Source organism: Lemur catta, chromosome 3, assembly GCF_020740605.2.
Source record: "Lemur catta isolate mLemCat1 chromosome 3, mLemCat1.pri, whole genome shotgun sequence".
In the NCBI taxonomy this organism is placed as follows: Eukaryota; Metazoa; Chordata; class Mammalia; order Primates; family Lemuridae; genus Lemur; species Lemur catta.
In genome coordinates, this window is record NC_059130.1 from 43,003,962 (window position 1) to 43,028,927 (window position 24,966).

At 39.3% G+C, this 24,966-nt stretch overlaps 1 protein-coding gene across 8 annotated transcripts in view; it reads right to left on the bottom strand.

Annotated features, from left to right (window-relative positions):
• DNM3 (dynamin 3) overlaps window positions 1–24,966 on the bottom strand; it is a 534,534-nt gene that overhangs the window by 329,307 nt on the left and 180,261 nt on the right. For all 8 annotated transcript variants that reach the window (XM_045547356.1, XM_045547359.1, XM_045547363.1 and 5 more), the window contains exons 9-12: window positions 22,611–22,678; window positions 19,184–19,322; window positions 5,302–5,388; window positions 313–383 (exon numbers count right to left, since the gene is read on the bottom strand). In XM_045547356.1, coding sequence (XP_045403312.1) covers window positions 313–383; window positions 5,302–5,388; window positions 19,184–19,322; window positions 22,611–22,678 — 365 coding nt within the window. The remainder of the gene's footprint in view (window positions 1–312; window positions 384–5,301; window positions 5,389–19,183; window positions 19,323–22,610; window positions 22,679–24,966) is intronic.

The following is a 24,966-nucleotide window of genomic DNA, read 5'->3' on the forward strand; positions in this document are numbered from 1 at the left end:
TTAAATGTGCATTTGTTACTGCTTATCTATAAGAGTTCAAGTACAAAGTGCAGGTCATCATCCAAAAATAATGAGTATCTAAGACACATATGACTTCATATGCTGAATAGAGCCAACTACTTTATCAAAAGAACAATAAATACCCCTACCACATGGTCATGGGGCCCAGACCTCCTAAGGGGGTAAACTCAGAGTTAACCTTGACACAGACTGTACTCTCAAAAGGTGGTGGAATTGTAGTAAAATTTCACAATGTTTGTGCTAGACAAACCAGTAGGAGGAGTATGTGCAACAATCAAGGGTTTCACGTACTTTGCGAAGCCAATGAAGTCTTCATGGTTGGTGTTGATGTAGGAGACTTGAATGTCAATCAACAGCAGTACCTGTAAGTTAAGGAGAAACACTTCAGTGAAAACCCATCTTAAGAATTCTCAAACATTAGATTCAATAATTGCCCACAAATTATTTACCTTCATTTAATTTTTAAAAGGATGCTTCCATTAGAAAAGCTACATTATTTTTTCTTCATTTTACTCATAATTTTGTACTCTAAATTCATAAGTTAAAAATCTACTTTGAAAGTAAGTCTAACTGACACATGAAGAGCACTATAGTTATAGGCATGTACTGTTTGCTAATTTCACACAGAACCTAGAATCATTCTATTTCTCTAAAATGTAGGCATAATGTTCAAAGAAGAGCAAGCATGTATAAACAGACATGTGGCAGGAAGGCCAATAACGGGCTGCTCTGAGCTTCCTGCTTCCATACACACCCTAAATTAACCACAAAGTAGCAAAATCACCTCTTGTTTTTCCTCTCCTTTTCTATTATCTTTAAGCTCCCTAGGCATCTTACCAACCAACTCAAAAAGGCAATATACAAATGAATACAAAGCCTCCTTAAGATCAGTAAGCTTCATCAGTAAATCAAAACATGTCAGTTCTCTGCTAAGATATCACTTCGTCAGAGGGATCTTCCCTGCCCATTCTGTCTAAATTATTAATAATAATATTATCTTGTTACTCTCTATCATCTTGCGGCCTTTTCTTTTGTAGCACTACCTCCAGCTGACATTGCAAGTTTTTGCACATTCCATATATAGACCTCATCTACTGTCTTTACTGCCACATCCCCAGTGCCTAGAATAATGCCTGGAACATCACGTGCATTCAGTCAAGATTTGTGAAGGAATAAACTGAATGCATGTCCCAGCCAACATGCAAATATTCTTGTCATAAGATACTTATAAACTGCAAGTCAGACATGTGGGAAGTCCCCCTGTGGAAAATATTCCTCAATGGGGGGTAGGAGAGCCTGAGAGAGAACAAGAGGGGAACAGAACAATGGGAAACCATAAGAAAGAGGGTTTTATTCCAGAGGTATTCAAAACTGAGCTCCTCTTCGTAAGTTTCCTTTTGTTCTCCACCAGTGCCATATCTCTTTCTAAGGTGCTGAGATTTGATTGGGAAAATAAAGGACTCAACAAATCTCTGCCTGACTACCTCCCGAGCTCTGCACTTTGACTTTGTTAAATAAACTTTTGATGACCACAAGGAGTATTTTTATACTGCCTCCTTTCATTGAAGGTAACATCTGAGTGCACGGAGTCCTGATGGTAACAGTTCGTAGACACAGTCTACACAATGCTCCCCAGTGGGTACCTCCTCGGGAAAGCTTTCTCTGATCCTCACCTCTTAACCTCACCCAAGAACAGGATGGATCGTGCTATTACTTTTAGTCCATACACCATAATTATATATATTGAACCCTATACTTGAATTTGTATAATTATATAATTTTTTTTTTGTGATGTTTCTCTTCCCTGTGAGACTGTAAGCTCCATAGAAGCAGGAGTTATGCCTGGTTCACCCTTTCGTCCCCAGAGCCTAGCATGACACACATGATAGGTGTCCAATAAATATTTGTGGCTTTCATTTTGTAACTATCTACCAGGCTTGAAAAACTTAACTTTAAAGGGAACAATTTATTCCCATATAATTAGTATATGGCCACTTATTATTGTTTCTTACTCAATACTCTGTGCTATGGGCTCTGAGGTTTTGCCTTTGTGACTAATCCCCACCAGTCATCTGACCAAATCTTGCTGAGAGTCTCAAGGGGACCTGCTAAAAGAAGATGTAAAAGATCACTCCAAATCCACTCCCATTACCAAAAACAAAGTCAAGGCACGGGGGCTATTGGGTCAATAACATCATACTTGTATGAAAAAGTTTCATATAGTCAGATATAATTTTGTTTCATCTCTTGAAGAAAACTGAAAAGTTAGGAAGAGTGATCATTGTTAGATTAGCTGTAGTTTTGCCTCTATTCTCCCAATGATAAAGCCACATTCCATTAAACGTTATACTACCAAATCCATTTGGCCAAGAGCTTGTACTAATAAACTATAATATTTAAGCACAAATTGTTGCCACCATAAGGAACAAAATATCTACATAATTCTCAACATTGCCAAAGGTTGTCATGAGTATCTTGGATGTTCACACACATTAACTTGGACTGCAATATAGGAAAAAAGTGGAAAAAAATAAAAGCTATGGCTGTTCTCATTCATATTCCTGGAAACTGGGAGTCTGTGTTCACTCTAGGAAAAGAGCCAGGTCGCATGTGGGAGATGAAAAGGAAAATAGTCCATTTTTTTTCTCATTTTTTCACTTTCTCAGAGTTTCTCACTGTCTTTTTCACCCACAGTTTTTGCGTATTTAGTTGAAGAAAAGGAAAGCTATCCCTGGTCGCAATAATCCTGCACAAAGTCAACCACTTCACCACACAAGTTCACGTATGGAAGTACCTACAATAACGGCTGGCACACAGAGATATTCAAAAACCCTTCAAGAAAAAAGCTCAGATAGATTTATGGTTTTGTGTATTTTTAATTTTGAAGACTTTTCCCCCCACAAAGCTTCCAGAGTGGAGGTTGGCAGTAACTCTATTTTTTTTTTTTTTTTTCCGAAGGAAAACTACAAGAATGTCTCAAAACAGTTCAGGCACAGAGACCTGAGGAAACAGGTCACTCTCTCTGATCAGATACTTCAAAAGGACCACGTTGCCCAAGGCAGCAGAGAGCTCAGAATTGAAATGTGAGACCTATCCCAAATGACATGTTCACGGTACCACCAGCAGGCATGTTTTTGCTGTGCCACGCAGGTCCATATTAGCGGTGACCACTGGTAGCTTCTGCAGGAGGGTGACACCTGTGGGACTAGGCTGCCTAAGAGGGGCATCAGGAGGGAGAGGCCTGCCCCTCCCCTTCTGCCACACTTGGGGAAGGAAGTAATCACTGCGTCCGAGTTGCAGATGGAAGACAATTTCCCTTGAAATCAGGAAAGGCAAGTCTTCCTCCTGTCTACTGTGTGTCATAGCTCTTGGGAACAACAACAAAAACAACTAGAATTAATTAAGAACTAAGAGCTATATTTGGATTAATTCATTTCATCCTCACAAAATGCCTATGAGGAATTATCTACCATCATTGTGCCACTTTAAGATGAGGAAATTGAAGTGTAAAAAGATCAAGTAAGTTGTCAGTGGTTACACAGAAAGTAAATGGTAGAGCTTGAATTCAAAGGCAGGGAGTCTGAGCCTGGAGCCCACGATCTTAACAACAATGCCAGGTTTGAACAAGTCATTTTGCCAAAGCAAAAATTCTGAAACACAAAGTAGGAAGAAGTTATCAACTGATTTAGTTGTGATCACAAAGATGGTTTAAATAATAACCATATTGGTGTTTTTAATGTCATTTTTCTGTAGCATCCCTAAGAGTTCAATAGGATAGCTTATAATCTGAAGATCATAAAGACAATGAAACAGAAGTTAGCTCATTTACTCGAGGTCAGGAGCACAGCTGATTCCTGAGAACCTAAGTTTTCTTGGCCCAGGAGCAGCCCAGACAGCAGATGGGGAGGGAGAAGGAACCTCCGTCCACGGGGCTGTATATCTGGCCCTGGCCTTGATGTCACTGGCACTTGAATTAATATTGACTTGTTTATCTCAAATAAGTCACAAGGCCCATTTTCTCCACTTTTGGCTATTGTGGCCATCCAAGAGTGTGAAAGTTGAAAAACAAGTAAAAACTATAAATAGTGGTTAACTAACTTTCAAAAGATAACAATAAAAAGTAGTAACAGTGAACCCCCCAGCTCAGGGAGAGGAAAGGCTGTGACTGGAGTCACTCACGAATGCCCCAACCTGTGGGGCCTCCATCCTCTGTCCCTCCATTAAACGTTATGCTACAGGCGCACTCTGGGGGTGCTATGCCTCTCTCCCTGGGGTTCGTTCCACTCTCTCTTTTATTTTATTTTTCTCCCATTACTCTCCCACCCCAACGCACTTGAGAATCACAAAATCTTGGAATGCTAACTTACAGAGGCTTTCAGAGATCATATAGACCAACATCCCAATGCTGTACATGAGAAAACAACAGTCCAAATAAGTGATTTTCACAAGAACATGCTGTTATTTTGTGGAGAACACATGGCCTAAGTCCAGTGTTCTCTCCACAACATCACACGTGCAGCTGTGTCATGGAATTCAGAAGTATTTAAAAACCTTTGTTTTTTTCCCCATTGTAACATTTTATAAGTCACTAAGAAAAAAATCCACTTAAATGTAGGAAGCTTTTATCATTTTCATTTAATCCTTCACATTTTTAATGAATTACCCTCAATCGAAAAATCATCTTTCTAAATCACAGAACTAGGATTAGAAGACAATCTCAAGGTCACTCCTTACAAACCATATATACTTACAAAATAGTCAGAAATGTTTAAAAGAGCAGTGCTTAAATTTTTTTTCAATCATAGGTTCTATGGATAAGCTGATGAAAAGCTGTGTCCATTCTTCTCAGAAAAAAATAAAAACACTAAACATTTTGCATAACATTTTAGGGGTCTGTGAACCTTCTGGAGCCCATCTGCAGGGCCACTAAAAGTTAAGAACTCCTGTCTTAAAAAAATATAGAATGTTTCTGGATTAGTGGTTTTCAAAGTAGAATGTTTGCATCTGATGATCCATGGAGTGTTGCAGAAAAAAAATAATGGAACTCATATCACTGTTTTTAAATTTCATTCTTCTGAAGGCTTTATATTTGTTTATATTTTTAACATACATAAGATATTAGTATAGTAACACATGTATAATTCATTAATGTAGTTGTCTGCTCCACCATATTTTTTTCCCATTAAGGGATAGACTGGCTGCTGGAGACCACCTGACAGCCTTAGAGACACTTTCCACTTCCCACAAGCTCCCTGCCCACCAGGGAAATTCTCTCCTTACCTGGTCCTTTGTCTTCCCTTCTCGCTCACGAATGTGGTTAGCAACGATCCTTTCTGTTTCCTCGCAGAGTCTGGGGAAGTTTGCCAGCTGTCAAGGAAAACAGATTTGAGTGTTAATACTCAAAAAGTTATACTACCAAAAACAGAAACAGAGATAAATTGTGTTATTTTACAGATGATACTCATTACAATTCTGGAAGTGAAGTATCACGGATTCCTAAAGAAGAATGTCAGAATGATAGAAGAAGCTCCACAAAATATCATGAGAAGTAAGCTTGTTATTTGAGAGGAAACATTGCAAAATCTGCAGGGCAATTCCCTAGAAAGAAAGCAGACCCCTAGATACCACCTAGGTCTATGCACTGCAGAGTTGGCACTTAATATAGTTCAAAGATAAATAAGATGGAAAAGAGAATAAAGAAAAGGATAATGACTAACATTTATATAATATAGTACCTGCCATGTGCCAGGCTGTACTATAAGGACTTCATGAATTACTTCCTTCAATATTCACAGCAATCATAAAAAATACATTTAACTATAATATTAACCCCATTTTATAGAGGAGGAAAGTGAAGCAGAAGAGGTCAAATAACTTTCCCAAGACTAAACAGCTCATAAATGGTGGGTCCAGGATTCCAACCCAAGTCCTAGGAGTCCAGAGCCCATGGTCTTGTCATTATTCTTTGAAGATGATTCATTCCATGAACCACAGGCTATTCTAATTTTTTTAATTCTCCCCTAATAAATGAGCATGTATACATTTTTTTGCAAAACTATAGAAATACTGCATGTCAATCACTTATCCCATCTAAATTATGCAGGTAAATATTAAAAACACAGTTTACAAAAGTGAGTGGATTAATTACAGTTGTTTTCAACATAAGGAAGAAAAAGGATGGGTTGCTATGAGGATGTTTAAGAAGCCCTACTCTAGAAGGAGGACTGAGTCAGGCAAAGGTGTGTGAGAACAGCTTTGGGGAAGACGAAGCTTGCCAGGGAAAGGAACATGTGTGAAGGCATGGAGGGGACGGGGGCACCGAGTGGCAAAAGAAATAAAGGAAGGTTAGTATAGAACCTAAGGAGGATGATCTTGAGACAAAGCTAGGAAGGTAGACAGGGGCCACATCAGGAAAATCCTTGCAAGCCTGTTGGAGTTCTGGTACTGAAGCAATTCAGAAGGAAAGTAATGGTGGCTTCTATTGGGATGGCAGCAGTGGAAATGGTGAAAAGTGGAAACACCCATGGCTTGTTCCAGGAAAAGATTAATTCCAATTAGAATTTTTTCCAATAAATATTATGTTGGCAAATTGCTATAATTATTTTTATAAGACTTATTGTAGATGAAGGTATACTGATATTAGCACATTTTAAATTTGAAGGGGTGTCCATGCAAACAATCTTTCTGGAAAGCAATTTGTCAATACGTATCAAAAACCATAAACACACACACACACACACACACACACACACACACACCCCAACCTAATTACCTCACAGGATTCTGAGCTAAAACAATAAGAACATTCATCACAACATCAGTTGAATTAGCAATAATGAGACAAACAAACAAACAAAAGTATAAACCACCTAAGTATCCAGTGTTCAATAAATTAAGGTAGATCCACTTATGGAATATAATGTAGCCATTTCAAATCACATTTTTAATAATATCTAATAACATGGTAAAGTATTTATGACACTAAGTGAAGAAAATCAGGATATTAAATATATAATATGATTATACATGAGCATAATGCTATGGTTTGAATACTTGTCCCCTCCAAAACTCTAGTTGAAACTTAATCCCCCATGTGACAGTATTGAGAGGTGGGGCTTTTAAGAAGTGATTGGGTCACGAGGGCTCTGCTCTCATGAATGGACTAGTCCACTCATGGATTAATGGGCTATCATGGGAATGGAACTGGAAGCTTTATAAGAAGAGGATGAGAGACCTGAGCTAGCATGTTAGCAGGCTCAGCTTCCTTGCCGTGTGAATGATACCCTGCACTGCCTTGGCACTCTACAGAGGAGTCCCCACCAGCACGAAGGCCCTCACCAGATGCAGTCCCTAGACCTTGGACTTTTCAGCCTCCCAAATTGTAAGAAACAAATTCTTTTTCTTTATAAGTTATCCAGTTTTAAGTATTCTGTTATAAGCAACAGAAAATGGATCATGGCCAGGCACAGTGGCTCACACCTATAATTCCAGCACTCTGGGAGGCCAAGACAGGAGGATAGCTTGAGCTCAGGAGTTTGAGACCAGCTTGAACAAGAAAGAGACTCCATCTCTACTAAAAATAGAAAAAATTAGCCAGGAATGGTGGTGCATGCCTGTAGTCCCAGCTACTTGGGAGGCTGAGGCAGGAGGATCGCTTGAGCCCAGGAGTTTGAGGTTGCTGTGAGCTAGGCTGACGCCACGGCACTTGCCTGGACAACAGAGTGAGACTCTGTCTAAAACAGAAAAAAGAAAAAAAGAAAATTGACTAAAACATAAACTCATACACACACAGTTACACACAACCATATACCTTTGATCTCTATCAAGGATATAGCCCAACCTTACAAATGCACAAATCACTGTGCACACCAGTTTTATAACATGCATGATGTACATTAGTGTCTTAGCAAGATAACTAACTGCAGTACTTCATGGAACCATCATAATCACAAGATCACATACAAATGTTAAATCTCCTAATGCTGCATGCAATCTACTGTCTGTGTGGACAAAAAGATCTGCACAAATACTACAAAATGTTAACAGCAATAACTCTTTGAATTATGCATAATTTTACTTCTCTGCCTCTTTCAAACTTTTCTACAGTGGATGTAGAATACTTTTATGACAACATCATCAAAACATAGAAACCTGCCTTGGTTTGGCTGTCTTGCCTTAGCTGCATTGGGTACGTCAAAAATCACAGCCCAGGCCGGGCGTGGTGGCTCACACCTGTAATCCTAGCACTCTGGGAGGCCAAGGCGGGTGGATTACTTGAACTCAGGAGTTCGAGACCAGCCTGAGTAAGAGCGAGACCCCGTCTCTACTAAAAATGGAAAAAAATCATCTGGGTGTGCACCTGTAGTCCCAGATACTGAGGAGGCTGAGGCAGGATTGCTTGAGCCCAGGAGTTTGAGGTGGCAGTGAGCTATGATGGTGCCACTGCACTCTAGCATGGGCAACAGAGTGAAACTCAGTCTCAAGAAAAAAAAGTCACAGCCCAGTGTCTCTTCATGAGGTCACTAATCCCTCCCTCACTCACTAGCACTCTTAATCTGAATCCTGATGTATATGCTCATTTGAGAGCTTATTTATGAATTATTGCAAGATACAAATGGAGCTCCCACTTCCCATTTTGGAAACGTGCTCTAGGGAAAGCTCTATCACTCCAGAACACTCTGAGAATACTGCAAGCTATTTTTTGCGAGGCTTAAAAAGCCTTCAGAGTATGGAAGGGATAGCTGATCAATACCAGTCCTTCTTGACTATTGCAAACCTGAGTGGTATATCTGGCACTAACCACTAGCCTGCCCTAGGCCACCTGAGCTATTGTTGCTCTCCTGCACTCAGGTAGCATCCCAAGCTATCAAGGGATGTTTGCTTTCCAATGCCAGCCACATTATTATAGAATCACACTGCTTCAGAGAAGTAACTACACAAGCAATAGTAGTCTACCAAGGAGGAGTGGGATGCCTTTAACAACATTTAGGAAGTAGATTTCAGCAAAAGGTTACTTTTAAAGCCACCAAAGAGTGGCAATATAAATATTTATTCAGAAACTAAATACTTGACGACAGCTGAAGGACCCCAGGCCAGTACATGGCCAACATTAAGTCAGAAAAAGGCCAAAATGACAAGAGTATCCCATCAAGTAGAGACATCTAGGAATACCTCGAATCTACTGGCTTTGGCAGGAAGATTGATTTTTATGTGTGTGTCTGTGTCTCCTGACCTTCCCAAGCTTACTACCCTGGGCCCAATTTTACCAGGAAAGGAACCTGACAGACCCATAATTTTGTTCCTACAATTAGGTCAGCTGGGAACTCAATCAGCCTAAATAGTAAATGGAACAAAAGAAAAGGGAACATACTAGAAGAACTGCCCTCATGGAGGGAAAGGAGGAAAAACACTGAAGAAGACACCAAGCAGTGTGAGATCTAGGCATCGCTGGAAGGCGGTAATAAAACTGGTCTGGTTGCTAGCTGGTTGACCTTGAACTGGTTGTAGGAGTGCAAAAAACAAAACCCTGATTTTAACTGCTGGCTCTCAAATGTAAAACTCTAGTCTCAGTTCTTCTTAAGGTACATATAGGAAAATTGCAAAAAGAAAAAAAAAAGTCCTGGCCAGGCGCGGTGGCTCACACCTGTAATCCTAGCACTCTGGGAGGCCAAGGCGGGCGATCGTTTGAGCTCAGGAGTTTGAGACCAGCCTGAGCAAGAGTGAGACCCCGTCTGTACTAAAAATAGAAAGAAATTAGCCAAATAACTAAAAATAGAAAAAATTAGCCGGGCATAGTGGCGCATGCCTGTAGTCCCAGCTACTCTGGAGGCTGAGGAAGGAGGATTACTTGAGCCCAGGAGTTTGAGGTTGCTGTGAGCTAGGTTGACGCCACGGCACTCACTCTAGCCCAGGCAACAGAGTGAGAGTCTGTCTTAAAAAAAAAAAAAAAAAAAAGAAAGAAAGAAAGAAAAAAAAAAGTCCTACTGACATTGGAAACAGTTTCTGAGTAGGCTTTCTACCACTCACTTCCTAACTCATTCAACGAAGTCCCAGCTCAACGTGGGTGGCCCTTCACTCAGCTTTAAAACATACTCAACTCTGATCACTCAGTTAGCTCCTTCACCTTTCTTCTACGTTTCTCATTTATGGTACAATCACAGTTTCCTCAACCATTTAAATCATTACAATTTTCATTCTCTTTTACTCTGGATGTCGAATTAAAAGACTACAGGTGGAAGAATATGACTTTTTTGTAAAAATCACCAAAATTCTAATCATGTATATCTGAATAATATTGATCTAGAAGATGCCATCTTTAGACTTTTATTCTCTATTGATATTTTAAATATTCTGTAAATTAGTTTATATAGGATCAAGGAATTAAGGTGTTGCTATTGGTTACAATAATTTTACATTCCTAAATTTATATTGCATCTGTAATTCATTGGCCAGCTGCTATCATCCAGCTCTATGTTCAGTTTATGTTGTGGAACCTGACATTAAAAACCTCACAGTCTCAAGTAGCAGATTGACTATATAGTCATACGGAGAAATTTTTTTTAAAAAGGAAAAACACGAAGAAATAAATGCTTAAACCTGCTATGAGAAGGTGTCTGAGAATTTGATGCTCACATAATAGTGAAACTTCCAGTCAAAGCTGTACATCTAATAAATGGAAAATTACTTCTAAATAGCTTATTGTTACATTGAAATTTCATTGAATTACAAATTACAAATTGAATATTCTTAAATAATAAGGAATATTCAATGGAGAAAATACAATATATATGACTTTAGGAATCAAAACCTTCAACATTTAATTCTAAGACAAAAATTTTAATTATATACTTTCTTATAGAAAGCAGCAAGACATGTTTTAATAAAGTCCAACATATTAAATATTATCTAGGGTAGTGTTTCATTATTTTGGTGGGAACCTCAATATAAAAATTTAATTTATGCATGGATCCTAGAGGAAAAAAAACATCACTCAGAAGACATTTCTATCTAATAAAACAAAAATTATACACTTATAAAATTTATTAACAATTAATCATAAAAGCCATGCTATTATGCTTCTCTTGAAACAGCCACGAGACCAGGCAGATTCCTACAGCTTCAAGAATAACAAGGCTGATGCCTCTAGCAAAGACTTGGGTTATTAGGTAACCATTTGTTCATAGTTCCATACCAAATATCACTAAAAAAATAAACTAAAACCAGAATAGAATTTCTTCTATGCACATCACTTAACTTGACTGGTTGGGCTGACCTAAAGATACAGGTTCTGTTTTTATCAAAAAGCTATAAACCGGCCGGGCACAGTGGCTCACACCTGTAATCTTAACACTCTGGGAGGCTGAGGCGGGTGGATTGTTTGAGCTCAGGAGTTCGAGACTGGCCTGAGCAAGAGCGAGACCCCGTTTCTACTAAAAATAGAAAAGAAACTATACGGACAGCTAAAAACATATATATATATATATATATATATATATATATATAAATTAGCCGGGCATGGTGGTACATGCCTGTAGTCCCAGCTACTCGGGAGGCTGAGGCAGGAGGATTGCTCAAGCCCAGGAGTTTGAGGTTGCTGTGAGCTAGGCTGATGCCATGACACTCTAGCCCAGGCAACAAAGTAAGACTCTGTCTCAAAAAAAAAAAGCTATAAACCTTCAAATGTTGGCCACTTGCTACAAACTGAGTAGCAATAATATTTCTACTGCTCATAAAAGCATACAATAATTTTATACCATTTTCTGTGAATTAAAGCCCACCCTAAATCCCTAGTAATCCTTTATTTGTGCAGGGCATAATGTTGGATTTATTCATGAGATGAGAAAATATTCATCTGGGCACAAAACATTTGCTATGAGAAAAGAAAAAAACAGGTACATTCACAATGGTTATCGAAGATGAGAAGCAATTCTAATGTAAAGCAAACAAGAAATGGTGAGTTTCTTCTAAATTACACAGGGGTGGATGGGAAAGTTCTTTATGAGGTGTTCTAGATATTAAGAGTAGCATATAAGAAGTCTAGGAAGGCCTCAGTGATGTTAGCAGAAAGAGGAAAGGAGACAGATCCCAACCAGGTGAACTGGGGTAAAGTGTTCAGAGAGAAATAAATAGTGTTCTTCTCCAGGTGGGCAAATCTCAAATCTGGAAACCTCAAATATTTTCCACAAATAGTAGAAGAAATGGTGAGGTATGTGATGGAAAAACTTTTAAACAGAGAAATGAAGAGAACTGTAGTGTCATTAATATTTATCAAATGCTAAGGAATAAAAACAAAAAGTCCAAACTTGGGTGAATTAAAACTGGAAAATAGTCAGAAGAGGCACAGTGTCTTATGTAAGTGATTCAGAAAACATCCAAATAGGAGGTCAGAGTGGGTTGACATGTGGCAAACAATACCTGAAAGTCATAATCAGGTTTCATCTCTCTCTTCTCAAGTTTATCTCTGGTAGACATATTAATATTAATGAGAAGCTAAAATGGAAAAAAAATCAAAACAGAAGGTAGGAGGAAAATCACGGGCCATGATAAATTACAAATTAAAAGTCAACTGTAAAGATTACAAATGCTTTAATGAATTGTAAAACTAAAAGGTGAGATTTCTATCCCTTTAAAGCCAAGTCCCAGGCCAGAATTCCCTATAATACCCAATAAAAGTTTCAACCCTTAAAAACTAGCCTGATGTGAGGTCTGGGTACCAAAGTCTGCTGGATGAGGTAGCAACTACATGCAAAGCACAGCACAGAGTTTGTTTGACAGGACAGTCAGTCATTGGAGGAAGTGAAATGTAAGTCTTTTTATATAGCATAAAGACGACAGCACATCTGGACCTAAAAGAAAGTCTTATTTGGGTGTAATGCTTTGCAACCATTCTCCTTCAACCTCCTTCAGCAAAACTGATCATTATCTGCCAAGTCAATGACACGTGATTCATTTATTCTTTCCATTACTCATTTAGTAATTATAATTGAAGGTCTGGCTATTTTAGGGGTTGCAAATAAAGCGATGAGCTTAATAAACCAAGTTCTTACTCTCATGGCGCTTACATTGCTCAAGGCCCCTTTATTACCCTACAATAATTAACAGCAAAAGACATACACAGTATAATTCATACATTCATATGCACTGCAAAGATAAATAAAGTTTCCTAAGTAGATGAACAGTGGGGTGTGTGTGTGAGTATGTGTGTGTTTAGGGAGAGGGCTGTGTAACTATAGACAGGAAAGTCAGAGGAAGACTCTGATCAGGGGACATTTGAGCAGAGACCAGAAGGAAGCAAGGGTCTAGTCATGCAGAGCATTTCCAACATCAAGAAGGAGAAATGCAAAGGTACTACAGTCATGTTTCCTTGGCCTGTTGAAGAAACAAGGAAACCAGTCCAGCCGGAGTGAACTTGCTCAGGGAAGGGGCAGGAGATGAGATGAGAAGTGGGGCCAGATCATGTAGGGCCTTATAGGACTTTGGATTCGCTTGTTTAGTTATGAGCATTCAGGATCAAATATTTACTTACCTAACGTGACACAAAATTCAGCATTTCTTCTAACAGCACTTTTTAATGGAAAATCTTTCCCTGTATTTCTAATAGCCAACAAAAGGTATCCTTTTTTCTCGCAAAACCATTTTTTTTTCTAAGCAGAAAAAAAAATCAATTAATTGGTATGATGGCGATCCAAGAATGTGGTTTCCCAAGAGGCCATTAAATGGCACAGTTGCTAAACTGTGGTTAAAAAAACAAGTTGTTCCTCTCAGTGCTTCCTGAAAAGAACTTCAGCACCCCGTGACGATGCACTGGAGGAGAAAGGGTAAAGAAAAGCAGCTGAAAAGCGATGCCCAACAGAAAAATCCCAAAGTTGAGATGTCCCTGGAGTGATGCCAAATAGCTCATAGAGTTCTAATGTTCCTGTCTTGTCCTCCAGTGCCCCAGAGACAACAGTGAGAAAATATCTGAGAAGAAATGCATTCCCCCGGGTTAGAAGTCTAGCTTTGTGCTTTGTTATTTGAACACACATAAATCCCATATGTTTTTCACTGATGTTTATTTATGTGGCTTAAGAAAAAAACATTAAAGTTTTTTCACATAACGCATCCAACATGAGGAGTTGTAAATGAAAACAGTGTTTTAAGTTTATATATATAAATGCTATAAGAGAAATATACATATATATATAAATACAATATAGCTGGAATAGCTCTACACGTCCACGTTGCCTGGGGAAGTCTTGGTTTACTCCTGTTACTCCAGTGGAAGTATTAATAGCACCCCCTTAAAATCTCCTGCATTGGACAATAAATTACACAGTCACCTTATCTATGGCTCATGTTCAAAAGGGTGCAAGTCGTAAAGCCCCAGCATATTCAACTCTAATTAGGATTGTTATGCTTTGCAAAAGATTTTAATTACACCATTTTTAAAATAAAAGAAGTTGAAGGCAGACCTAATGAGGCCAAAAGTCAAGAACATCAAAATGAGGTATAAGGAAAAAAGATACATGTTTGAAAGAAAACCTGCCTAAATTTTACCATTTTAAAAGAAATGATTAAAATACTCTTTTAAAACCAAGTATATATTTCTTTGGCCTTGAGATAACTTTACAACATCTGAAGCGTTAGTTAAAGAACATCTAAAGTGTTAGTCGGTAACGGGAGGTAGTCACATGAACAAAGCACAATGCAGAATCGTAAGTGCTATGATGGAAATAGGATACCAACTGAAGCACTGAGAAAGGAGTGAGGAGAGAGACAGAGAACGGACTCACAGAGGCCCTCCAGGAAGATATTAAGGAAAAGATGATGATTGAGCTGGACCTGAAAAATGAGAGGGGATGGCCAGGAGAGCCAGGAGGGAAAGGGAGATATTCTAGAAAACAGGACTCAGATATGCAAAGGCCAAAGGGAGGAACAATCTGGGGACAGGGCAAATCACTTCCGATGGCTGAAGCAAGCAGTGTGACCATAGATGTAGCTGGAGAAGTGTTCAGAGAGCAGACGGTAAAACTAAATACAACCCAAATGATTTGAACTTTATTCTCAAGGCTCGGAGGAACCATTGAATAATTTTAAGGATATAGACAAAATATAAATCTGTATTTTAGAAAGGCCAACTTTGATAGCAGTGGGGAGGATGAATTTGAGGTGACCAGACTGGAGGTAGAAAGATCAGTTAGGAAGCCACTAGAGTGATTCAGGTTAAAAAAAATAAAATAAAATAAACATTTAGGGCCTTAGTCAGGAAAGAGCATAGTAGTAGCAGTAGTCTATAGAAAGTTTCTGCAAAGAGGCTTGAGCTGAAGGTATAGATATGGGAATCGCCAATATTTTAGGCAGTAGTTGAACTACAGAAGGAGTCATCTGCCAGGGAGAAAATATAATGAGACAGGACGGAAACCAGCAGCAAGTGGTGTAGGACTCCAGTGTGGAGAGGCAGGCAAAGGCAGACACACTTGAAGGAGGTGGAGGAGGAAATCAAGAGAAGGATGGAAGACAAACCATGAGAGAGGAGTGTCGGCTTCAAAAAGAGGATAGAACATCACAGATAAGAGTGTCCATTAGATCTGGCAATCAGGACTCTGGCTGGCCTTTGCCATAATCATTTCCATAGAGTGGTGGGGTGGAAGCCAGAATTCTGCTGAGAAGTTTGCTGGAGACGAGACAGTAAAGATAACAAAGCATAAATTACTGTTTTCCCAAGAAGTCTGGCCATGAAGAGGAAAGAAATAGGGCAGTAGTTAGGTCTTTGTCACTGCTTCTTTTTAAATCATGACAGATGTAAATACATTTATATACTGATTTTTTTTTATGTGATGGAGAAGGTGATGATTCAGGAAATAGAAGAATCAAAAGAGTATTTGCCCTGGGGAGGTGAGAGTACAGGAAGGAAGCCAACTTTGGTCAGGGGTCCCACCTCCCCAGAGACGGAGACAAGGAGGTAGGACAGCTGTGAATGCAGGTACGTTTGGGGCTTAGAAGAAAGAATCAACATTCTCATTTATGGCCCCTACTTCCTCTGTGAAATCATCACTGAAAGTGAGGATGAAAGTGATGAGTGTGCCTGGAAGAGACTGTTAGTAGTTTAATATCACTATTGTGGAGAATACAGGAAGTCATGAATGGATAATACACTGAAGCACTTAAGATCAGACTAAGGCAGAAGACTGAATATATTGCAGCACCAATTCACACAAACGGACGATTATCTCCAAGCTCTTCAGGAACCTGGGAGAAAGGGAAATAGAGACAAATGATAAATTTTATCAGCCTTGGAGTTTCATCAGGTGGCAAAGTTAGAGCTTACAATTTCTTGGTAAAACATTTGTTGATGATGACAAGGGCCAGAAGAGGTCATAGAGGTGTGATTCTAGCATGGACTGACCGGAGAGCCACTGGAGCCAAAGATCTCAAATGACGTAGCTGCTGGGTGTTGGACGTGATCTCTACATGGACACTGAAGTCTTCCAAGTCGAGAGGGGATTTGGGATAGGGAGGAAAAATGTAAGCTGGGTCCTACAGGTCCTGATGAACATAAGGGAGTGACCAGGGACTTGATGGGAATGGTGAATATAAGGAAAGGGGTGGCACAGCTGGTACCACCTTGGCCTTCATGGAAGATTTTTACAGGAAGGTGAAGGAATAGTGTTTGGAAGCCATAAAAGGAGAAGTAAGCAAATGTCATGCCTGATCAAGGCCCTTAGATATTTCTGGTTTAGGCCAATAAATATCCTTCACTGAAGAAAGCTACGGGGTAAACAATAACCTCAGGGAGAAAGCTAGGTTTGATTTTATTTATTTTATTTAAGGCAAACTGTAGACTGTTTAGAGAAGACAGTAAAAATATGCACATATAGGAGACTGATCCATGGAGTATAATGGAGAGGGAGGTTCAAAGGATGGAGAACAAGAATAGAAGCCAAAAACTGTCTGGGAACAAGCTGTCTCATCCCATGCCATCGGAACTGACTGTTGGTTTTCCAGTAAGTTGGATAAAATGGGAAATGATAAAAAAAATGATTCATACATACCATAAACACTTCATATAACTTAAAACATAAATGTACACACATGTGCCAATCTTTTGATGTAAGGCCAAGGCCTGCTCTCTGCATATGGATCTGCTGATTAGAGTTATGCATCTTCTGTCTTACATAAACCACATCCTTCATCTACCATTTCCAGTTTTGCTTTCTTTCAAGTGGAGGGAGAACCTGAAGACACTTGTGAAATCATCAATGCAGAACCTGGCTAGATTTTTATAAACCCCCTTCCCAAACACACACATTTTTTTGCTATTATACTGCCTACACCTAGTCAATAGCAAAGCTTCTGTAGCTAACATTTATCACATCTTTTCAAAGCATTCAGCTTAGTTTTCATAGAAATAAAACTCAAAAGTCTTTTCTGTATTTGATCAGCTTACTTACTCTTCATTTAAAGTATCTAATTAAAATAAGAAATACACTCGATAAACAGGTTTGAGAGCAAACACAATTGATCCTTGTAAAAGAAAAAAAAAAAAGACAAGTTAATTGGCAGGAGCAAGAGTACATGGACAACCTAAACCTAAAGAGACGCCTTCTGGCTGAGGGTGGCAATCCTTATGGTTAATGGAGAATGCAGTATCAGTTAATCCTGTAAATCAGATAAGAGATCGATTAAGAGAGCTTTAAATGTATAGGTAACAAGATAGGTTGCATTTTGAAGAGTAGACAAGGACAGCAGGAATGTCAAGTATTACTAACTGGCTTCAAGTTTCCAAATGGAGAGCTGGTATAAAGATTGATTTTTTCTTCCTCGTGTGCATTCTTTTCCCTGTCCCTCCATCCTTAACTCTTGTGGCTTTTTCTGTTTTGGAGAAGAGAGATCAGGAGTTTAGGGAACAAGGTGGAAGAATACAGAGCTCTAGAGAAGGGGTCTGAACCTCCAGAGTTACTTCTGGCTCCCAAATTAGTTCCACTTCCTCCTTTTCTTTTAGCATTTACATCTAGCAATTCAGCCTGCTCGCTTCTTTCTCTATGTGCATCTTTTCTTCACCTGGGCTTTTCTGCCAGGTAACTGGGGACCAATATTCATATTCATTCTCTGTCTCTCTCACTCTTTCTCTTTCTTCTCACTGGTTTTTCACAAAGATTACCCCGAGTAACCATATGTAAAGGGAAAGGTAACAAAAATAACAAAAACAGAAGTATCTACACTTTGAAGAAATGCTCAAAATACCAGTGTTAACTGTCATGGGGAGGCCTACCCTACCCTAGACACCATCACCAATCCTCTTACATTTTCTACCACAAGGTACCCTTTCCACGTTCCAAGGAATTCAGCACACATCCTTCATATTCCTCAGTGAGCCATCCCCCAAATTGGGAAGTCTCTCCCCATCACTCTACAGCAGAGATTCGGTACATACTCAGGGTAGAGAATGCTGGTTGCTACTAAAGTGGTGATTTATAGACCAGCCACCATTTACTGAGCACTTTCTGTGGTTACAATGTGTTAGGTGCCCCATAGCATCAGGCATCAGCTTGTTTCAATCCTCACCACGGTGTTGGTATTATTATCACCATCTTCCCCATTTCAGAGATAAATCAACAAGACTAGGTGGATTAAGTATGATGCTTATAGTCACAAAGAAAGTAAGTATCAGAACCAGGATTCGAATCTGGCTCTAAGGTAATTGGACCTCAGAGGCTGGGCTCTTAACTACTCTACTGCACTGCCTCTTCTCAAAATGCCCAGGCTCAAGTGGAATTCATTTATAATTTCGAATTTTCTTCCCAATACACACAATATCAACAAGTGCTTCTCCTAACAATTACCCCCATCCATGCAACATAGGAAAAATGAGTTTGGTGCATTCACCTAAAGTCATGTTTATCTGTTTAAGACTATAAGAAAAAATATAGCTGACTAAGATATACTCTTTGTGGTCTAGGCAACCCCATTTGAAATGATAGAAGACAATATGTCTGCCCATCATGAAAGCAATTCCCACTCAGTACTTTCCACAATCCTTCCCCTTGGGCAAACACACAACATTTATAATGAAGCGAGGCAGGGGGTTGCTTTCAGGGAAAGAGAACCATACAAGGAGATAGGAAAGGTGGATAAACCAAATATTAACAGTCCCTTGCTGGAAAGTTAAATCATTCAAACTTACTTTTTTGGTACACTTCTTGACGGTGTTGATTAATTCTTGTATTACCAAATCTACACTCTTCAAGGAAGGCCCTTTCAGCTTTACAATCTGTTTCTTGACTATTGCTTCAAATGCCATGTCTGGAGTAAACAACCCTGTCCTGAATATAAGAAAGAAAGTAGTGCATGAGATTGTAAAGAATTAAGTAATATTTAATGATCTTTTGAAAAATGTTTAAATTAACATCCCACTTAAATTAAGCATGCAATAGACCAAGTTTAAAAGTTATGAAGTGATTTGTTCTACCCATAGCACCTTTATGTCGTTATTACTGCTAAACCATAAGTCCCCACCTATAGATTAACACTGGCTAAAAACAGGGCCCAAAATGTTCACATGGCATACAACATGACCTTTAATGAATATTTAATTGTGATTTGTCTTACCTCACTGTTTCACAGCAATAAAAAGAAATGCTACAATTTTCTATTGTGTCCTAAATTTAAATTCCTATTTCTAAAAGATTCCAAAAGCAGTCCTCTCTTGCCCTTTGTGGAGTAGCAAGTGAGCCTCACTATTTGTTCACTGAAATAGTGGAGTTTCTGGACTATATGATTTATTTTTTCCACAGAGCTATATTACAGTGAACTTGGTGGTTCCCAGCCTGAGGTTCTGGGCTGTTAGAGGAAGAAGATGGTAAGAAGAGCCAAGAATTAATTTCAACATTTCAAGATGCCTAGATTGTGAATTTACAAAAACTATAAATTATTACCAAAATAAAAAGTACCTTTCTTTTGGCTAGAATTAATTTAAGCTTGTGTCATAATAATGTTTTTCTTATGCTGAGCAGGAGCTCAGGGAAGCCAATATGTGTGTGTGTGTGTGTGTGTGTGTGTGTGTGTGTGTGTGTGTGTGTGCGCGCGCGCGCATGTGTGTTTCATAAAAAGAGAAAAATGATTACTCAAATTTAAACAAAAGATCAATAGAGAAAAGCTACAATAAGAGGGACCCTTGAACGCGGAGCGTGGGCCACAACTAAAGCCTTACGGGCTCCAGGCTTCAGCACTGGGCCCTCCCCCTTCCTAGGTGCTTTCCCCCTCCTTTCTCACCTCTCCTTATCTGATTAACTTCTCTTCCTTCAACACTCAATGCTACAGTACCTCTTCGAGGAAATGTCTTTAACGCTTACTTTCCTTATACCAGCTGGACTCAACATCCCTTCTCATTTACTTAGCACCCTATGCTCACCTCTATTTCTATTCTAATGTAGTGTGATTACAGCTGTCTGTCATAATTTCTCCACATTGGGTACCCAATAAAATCCAAATCATTTAGTCTAATATGAAAACTTTTCCACTGACTCTAGTCTTCCTTTGTAGTTGTTTTCCTCCCTCTCCTTCCATGCACCCTATGTTTCAGTCAATCGCCTTTATTCATACTAATATTTTATGTCTTTGCCTTTGCCTATGATAGTCATTTCATCCTTTCCACAATTTCAGCCTGTCCAAATCCCACCAGTGTTTCAAAACCCAGATCAAAAGCAACCACTTGCCCACATTCCTTCTCTAGTCTTGCCCTTGAGGAGGTCTTCCTTCTCTGAACCTCAGCATTTATTCCACATTGCAGTCATCCAGGCACATATTTTAGTCCCATTACTATCCTAGTAGGAAGAGTTGTGATTCTATTTATCCCCACAAGGACTGCCTCAATCCCTTGCTCATGGTTGGCTCTCAGTGTTAGCAAAACAAGGAAGAAAAATAAAACATCTCTTCCATCAGGCTCTTCATGCAAAGATGGTTTCTACTACTCAAATATATAATGGAATCAAATGGGGAAAAAAATTTTCAAATGAATTATATTTAAGAGCCTAAATAATCACACCATTAGTAGGTACTATAGCCAGGACTTTATGCATTTCTCACCGTATTACAGAAAATTTACCCTAGAATAATAACAACCAATCTCTACTGTTGGTATGCATATAAATCAGAAATCTATAATTCTGAAGTACTGAGCTTTTATAATTAACAAAAATATATCTGTTAAGGAGTTTTACAAGCCAAGTAAAAGCACCATATTTGCTTTTGAGTTGAGTTAAAATACTTTATGACACAAAAAAATGAAATTTGGTTCCACTGGATTTATCAGGTAAACATGTTCAAATACTAGATCTGCTCAGCTAAAGAGCAAGATAGTTTTTATACCAAATGTATTCTGGATTTGATGGAGGAGAAATAAAATACAGAACTTAGAAATCCTGTTGATCGTAAAAGAAAAACATGAGATTTAGCTATAAATGTTTTCTCCTTTTCACTTTATAAGCTCATATTTACCCATAGTATTAATATTTGAGACTTATAGGGTTTTTTCCAACATACCTCAACTGGCCCTTTGGCAAATGGCAAGCCACAGCTGACAACACACAGGGACATCTCCTGCCTGTGAGGGAATCCATGAACTAGGCAACCTAAGTTTTATTACTTTAATTCAGGATGCTTCAATTTAACATATGCTCATTAAATTATGTTTAGCCTCTGTGAATGAACTCAAGAAATGTGTTTTAAAATAATTTTTTCTTATCATAATTCTTCAGAGAAAGTATTATGAACTGAAGGTTTATGTTTCCCCTAAAATTCCTATGTTGAAACCCTACCTCTCAGTGTGATGGCATTAGGGAAGTGGGGCCTTCAAGAGGTAAGTGGGTCATTAGGATGGAATCCTCATGAATGGATTAGTGCCCCTATAAGAAGAGGTCTGAGAACAAGCTCTCTTTCTGCCACATGAGGGCACCACGAGACGTTGGCAGTCTGCAACGTAGAGGAGGGCTCTAAGCAGAGCCCCACCATGCTGGCACCCTAACTCAGACTTCTCGCCTCCAGAACTGGGAGAAACAAATTTCTGTTGTTTACAAGCCACCCAGTCTGTGGCAATTTGTTATAGCAGCCTGAACCGAGATATACATGTCCACATATACGTGCACACATGCACACACAACACATCTGGGCCTGCTGAAATCATTCTCTCCACAGGCAAGTTGAACTCAAAAGTAAGCACCTTCATTAATCTTTCCCAGTCTTGCTCCACAACTCCAGTCAAAATTAATCTGTCCTTTCTCTGTGTGAGTAATGATTATTTACGAGCACATCGGGCCTCCCTCAGTAAAACGAAAAAGTCTCTGGAAAACAAGATCCAAAGGCTCATCTGTGAATCCCCTATTGTGCACAGTGTGGGCTATGAGTGCAGAGAGCGTTTTTGCTTTTTTTAATTGGAAAAAACTGACTACAACAATGCAGGAAGTTATCATGAAATGCAAAACTAGGATTTCCTATTTCTTACTCCCACCTCTGTATTCTGTTCAGTGATGAAAAGCTTACTTTACTAGCTATTTATAAACATTAATTTTCTTATGGTAGCTTGAACTGAAAACAAGAAAAATGTGAATACTTGCCTGATACCGTGTATGTTTTTGATTGCATAGCTTATTTCTCTTCGCAATTCTTTCTCATTGAACTCCATCTGCAGATGCAAAATGAGCCATGGTTATGGCACTTAATTCCTTTGAATAATAATATTGTTGAATATACAGAATGAGAATAATTTGACTTAGTTATTAATAAATGGATACTCATGTCTTTCCTAACCTAAACCCAGATGGTCAAAACATCTGTTTACATAAAGTTCAATACAACGTAGAACACTAGGGATTTCTGGGAGTTTTAGTGCAGCGGATTTTAACTCTAGTATAGATACAGAGTGCTATGCATAAAGCATGCCTTCTGGACATAAATCTAGCCACTCATTTGAAATATCTAATTCTTCATTCTTATGCTGAATACAGTACATCTGAGGGCAAAGGCCAGTACATAAATGAGGGTGTCACCTGATGTGCAGCAGCAATACAGCTGTCCCAAAATTAACAATGGCTGTCTTTTGTCCCCGGCCATTTTAACCACCTGAGCACAAGGCCTCTTTATAAAAGAAAATTAATATTTCACCAAGCCAACACAGGATAGATTGCTGCACAAATATTTCCCAGAAGTCCTAAGAACTGTAAATCTGCTTGGAAGTGGGATCAAAGTGTCACAGAGCTTAGCCCTGGGAGAGATATCCAGGGAACATTGGGTTCAGCTCCTGATTTCTGAGACTTGGCCTCTGCAGCGTCACCGTCTGTCCATTTTCCTCCTCACACTTCATGCCATAGGACGATGAATTGCTTTAGGTATCTATCTACATCCTGTGGCCTCACAGCTCAGAGCTTTTACTATTCCTCCCTTTTTGTCTGGAACACCCCCTTCTCCTATCCCAGCTCTTCCTGCTTAACTAGCTGCTCATCCTCCCCAACTCAGCTGGGAAGTCTGGCTCCCTTACACATTTGGGCTGGGACTTAGTCTGTGGGCTGTGTTTCCATAGCGCCCTGTGCTGAAGTTTATCACTTTACTTAGCACATCTTAATGAAACTATCATTTACCCATCTGCCTCCCACACCAAGACATAAGCACCCACCTCTTTGTATGCGAGGCAAGTAGCACAGTCCCCAAAACTACTTAATAGCCTATTGGGCATTTTATACTTAGTATGTCCAAAACAGAACTTTTGATTCACACCTCCACACAAACACAGCTTTTCTTCAGTTTCCCTCACCTGATGGGCACCACCATTCACTCAACTGTGAAAGCCAAAGCCTTGGGAGTCATCTCGAATCTTCCTTCTTCCATTCCCCATATCAATCCAAGCCCTATCAACCTTACCTCCGAAATTCCAAAGCCATCCATTTCTCTCCACCCACTCTTGCCAGGGCATTTTTACTGGGAAGCTAAAGAAGTTTAAGGATTTCTCCCTTGCACTAGCCTCCTCCAAGACTCTGTGCCTAACCGTGTGTTTCTAAGTTTATATTCCTCTTGCCTTCAAAAGTGTAGAAGCTTCAGGTCCTACAGAAAATGAATCCACCCCAGTCTGGCCCTACTGTTTTCCTGACCTTACTTGTCCTGTGCCCTTTTACAATCCAGCAGGCATAATGTTCTTTTAAAATAATCAGCCAAATCGAGTCACATCTTTGCTTGAAACACTCCTGTAACTTCCCATTGTTAAACGTCAACATCTGACCTCAACCTAGAAAGCCTTGCATGAACTGGACGCTTCTTTCCTCTCCAAATTGGTTACATACCCCTGCTTTGGGGCTTTTCCCCATCAAGGTCAGACCTCATCCTGCCAGAATTCACTACACACCCTCCCCTCCATCAGCCACATCAGTTCTTCTCCTGCCGCACTCCTTCCTGCTTGAGGGCTTTGCCCCAGGTTGCTGCTTCTGCCTTGAATACCCTTCCTCCCCCAGATTGTTACACGCCTGACCTCTCCATGCCATTCTGGGCATGGTTTAGATGTCCCCTACTCAGACAGAACTTTCGGAAAACCCCTTTAAAAGTGGCTCAACCAGCCCCTGTCTCTCACATCACGTTACCATAAAAGCACATGATATTTTCTCATTTTGTCTATTTGTTAATTTTCTGCCTTTCCCCACTAGACAAGCAAAGACCTTCTCTGTTTTGATCACTGGCACCTAAAACTTTGGTGCATAGAAGGTGCTGAAGAAATATTTTAAATTAATTAAATTAAATTAATTAAATTAGTTAGATAACAAACACCATAGGAAACTGAATTAGTATGTCTTAAAATAACATGAAATATAGTTAAATCCCATTAAATAAAACCAGAATCATCAGTAATATTTCTCTCCTGAATTTCATTACCTGAGTGTGGAGGTTTATGTTCAAAGAACTATCTTAGTCTCATACCACTCACATAAT